Below are 3,699 nucleotides of genomic sequence, written 5' to 3' on the forward strand. Positions count from 1 at the left end.
ACTGTGACCCCCCCAACACTCACTGTTGGCGCCCCCTTAATGCGTCTAGTGAAATACGAACACTCGGTCCAACCTGCCGATTCACGCAGCTCGCCGCACCGTCCTCAATGTTCATGTCCTCAATTGCGTAATCTCGTCAACGAGGCTCCACGCCTCGGCGGTTTGAACGGGCGCTACGGCGAGTTCGGTCTGAAGGGCAAGACCCAATTAGTTGGGGGCTCTATCATCCCCCCCGATGCGCCAATTTCGTGGGACTGTAGTGTGAGCGTGGCTAGAAGGGAATCTTGTTCATTCAACGGCACTTCGGCTCTGCTTCGCGTCTGGCTTTGACATAACGACGACGTCGTGCGTCTCTTGCTTGAGAATTGCTGCGTTTGGCCTGAACTGTCATGGCATTGGCGGGTGGGATGATGTAAATTCCGATTTTCATTCAAAATTAACACGTCATGTAATTAATTTCACACCTGATGGCTCTCCAGAACACAAATTATTTTGTTTACAAGCAAATTAAAAGTGAAAAATCCCCCCCCCCCCCCCCCCCCCCCCGGTTCCTTTCTTGCAGGTTTGTCCCATACGCCGCGCTCTGAAAAGTCCGAGATTTCATTCAGCATGAGCGACCCAACCTCGTACGAGAAGTACGTGGATAGCATTGGCAAGTTCCTCAAGCTCTACGACGACGATCGCCAAACTGACCTGATGAAATATGAAGACTGCGGAGGCAAGTTTTTTTTATTTTTTTTTTTTACTACAGTATTGATACACCAAACCCCAAATCGCAACACATTCACCATCCCTTTGTTTTGGTTCCATAAATATAACATACGTACATTTGTCTGCATAATCCAACATGGCATAACCTCTGCATTGCGATACTTAGAGGATTGCGGTATTTTTCATTTCAAGCTAAACGTACACGTAACTGGAAAGACATTTCAATAGGCAAGATAGAAGTGAATTTTTCTGGTTTGGACCGCATTTAGGATATTTAATGATTTGATACAGTAATCCGAATGAGCCACGCTCTGAAGAGCAAAAACAAATGTTTCAATGCCTATCCAAACTCACGTATTGTGTGGAGGTACGTTACCGTCACCGACGGATATATGGCTCAAGGACGATTTTCGATGGGTAGCCGTGGAAAGGCGCTTTCGCAATCAGCACAGTGTTTGAGTGGAAGATAAAGATTGGGCAGTCGACTCTGTCGATGATGACGAAGAGAAAATGCCAACACGGAAGTTGGTCAAGTTTGGGCAACGTCCATTCACATAGAGTAACTTATATGTGGGATGTAAACACAGTATGTGTTGTGGTGGGCCAGTGGTGTTCAAACTGTGGCCCAGGGGCCATTTGTGATCCCCCGTCAATTTTTACCGGCCCGCAACTTATACTAAAAACGTAATAATAGTTCATAATTCATTTTTACAACAAAACTGGTTTCCGTCCAATTTTTGTTTTGTGTCAAGGTCCAAAATGTGAACATATCACACGAATGATTCCCAATTAAGTGTTTTGAAAACGGTCGGGGGGGAGAGAACAGCTCGTACCTCTGATATAAAGTTGTAGTGGTTATGAAACGGTGACTTCTTAAAACCCCGGAATAGCTTGAAGCTGGGAAGCCGTCCGTGCCATTAATATGCTAACCTGTCACCGCACAGACTCTCCGCAGCCGTACCGCGAACGCGACAGCCTGGAGAGCGACCAGGGCCAGCGCAAGGCCTGCAGCTATAAGAGGTCATGGCTGGGAGACTGCTCGGGCAAGACCGACACCACCTACGGCTTCCAGAAGGGATCCCCTTGCATCATCGTCAAACTCAACAGGATTGTCAATTTCAGGCCCAGGGTGGGTGAGGCTTAGGGGAGGTGTTGGGGGCGGGGGGGTCACACAGAATGACCGCTCGTGTATGATACACTCACAATGGCTGCTCAGGTGACCTCCTCAAACATTGGCTAACAATTTATGACTGTGCCTTGATTTGACATGTCCTCACCTTGCACTGATATAATCGGCAGACGCCAAACGGCCTCCTCAGTGTCGGCCATTTTGTTTTTGGACCAGTGTGTAGCGAGCATCTCCTGACCGACTGCCATTTTGTTTGTACGTTTGCAGGCTCCCGACGTGAATGCCTTGCCCGGGCCTCTTCAGAGCCGAGTACAGCCCAACTCTGTGCCCATTTTCTGTAAGAACAAGGTGAGTCGAACACAGTAAACTGCAAGAGCTCTCGGCCCACTCGTGATGAAAACTTCTCCAAATAAAACAAGGTCAACACTAATTACCACCTCATGCAGAAATACTTGACAAGTAGCACCATAACGATCGGCATTAGACCAAGTGTTCATCAAAAACGAGTCAGGTTTTACATCTAAAATTTTTGAATTCATATTTTATGCTCGGTTGGAATATTAACATTGCACTACAATATTTAACTGTACTAAATTCAAAATAAGTTCAAGCCACTGTATGATTATGCACAGTTTGTACATTTCATTCCATTCATCTTTGGAATACCACAGGGGCCAGTACTTGGACCACACAAATTGAGAATCACTGTCTCAGAGAGAATTTTGTGCCGTCCATCCTTGCACTTTAAATGTAAAAAAAGACACATTTCGAAGTACTCCTTAGCACCCGTTGGAGGCTATCGTTAAAATATCCCTTTTAGGAAACAAAAAGAAAAATGTTATTTGTCACTCCCTGTTAAATAAAGTTTACAGTAAAACTGACCCATAAAACACGAGACTGACACATTGTATACTCAAAATGAAAATGCCAACCAAAACCCACATCACCGAATCTAACGAACATCTGCTTAGTGCGAACATATAATGCAAAACGCACAGGGTGGGCTAAAGAAAATCCGCTTCGCAACAAACACGAACAAACTCACTCCACTCAGTGGGGACGATGACTATGTCTGGAGCTGAGAACCTCCTCCGCCTGTTCCACTTCCTCTTAATCGAACCGCATGGAAATCCGGTCGCGCTCGGCGCCGCGCGGCATGTGGGCGACACGCGGACGGTGCACGCACGACTCTCAGGGACCTCCGAATCATCCCGCTCTCGTGTTGTGTTTTGACAGCGCGACGTGGACGCGGACAAGATCGGCGAGATCAACTACTTCGGCTTCGACGGCAGCTTCCCGCTGCAGTACTACCCGTACTACGGCCGCCTGCTGCACCCCAACTACCTTCAGCCGCTGGTGGCCATCCAGTTCACCAACGTCACGTTGGGCACGGAGGTGCGCATCGAGTGCAAGGCGTACGGCGCCAACATCGATTACAGCGACAAGGACCGCTATCAGGGACGATTCGATGTCAAGTTGACCATCAACTCGTGACCTCTTCGGTCGGTTCGTCAGTCGGCGCGCACTCCTCACCACCACCACCCCCCTCACCTCCACCAGTTTTTCTTTTGAAAAGCAACCCCACCCCCTCCCAAAAAAAAAAAAAAAAAAAAAAAGATCGAGTGCAAGGCGTACGGCGCCAACATCGATTACAGCGACAAGGACCGCTATCAGGGACGATTCGATGTCAAGTTGACCATCAACTCGTGACCTCTTCGGTCGGTTCGTCAGTCGGCGCGCACTCCTCACCACCACCACCCCCCTCACCTCCACCAGTTTTTCTTTTGAAAAGCAACCCCACCCCCTCCCAAAAAAAAAAAAAAAAAAACACGAAAGCCCAATGGGGAGGAAAAAGGAAA

At 48.0% G+C, this 3,699-nt stretch overlaps 1 protein-coding gene across 2 annotated transcripts in view; it reads left to right on the top strand.

Moving 5' to 3' along the window:
* Positions 1–3,615, top strand: part of atp1b1a (ATPase Na+/K+ transporting subunit beta 1a) — a 12,509-nt gene extending 8,894 nt beyond the window's left edge. Inside the window, exons 3-7 of one of the 2 annotated variants that reach the window (XM_019897228.1) lie at positions 563–718; positions 1,656–1,840; positions 2,108–2,188; positions 3,077–3,253; positions 3,470–3,615. In XM_019897228.1, the coding sequence (XP_019752787.1) occupies positions 563–718; positions 1,656–1,840; positions 2,108–2,188; positions 3,077–3,253; positions 3,470–3,550 (680 nt within the window). In that variant the 3' untranslated portion in view covers positions 3,551–3,615. Of the gene's footprint in view, positions 1–562; positions 719–1,655; positions 1,841–2,107; positions 2,189–3,076; positions 3,400–3,469 lie in introns of those variants that run through there. The other variant, XM_019897227.1, reaches the window with a different exon arrangement.
* The last annotated feature ends 84 nt before the right edge of the window (positions 3,616–3,699 follow it).

Source organism: Hippocampus comes, unplaced genomic scaffold (genome assembly GCF_001891065.2).
Source record: "Hippocampus comes isolate QL1 unplaced genomic scaffold, H_comes_QL1_v1.1 scaffold22, whole genome shotgun sequence".
NCBI lineage: Eukaryota > Metazoa > Chordata > Actinopteri > Syngnathiformes > Syngnathidae > Hippocampus > Hippocampus comes.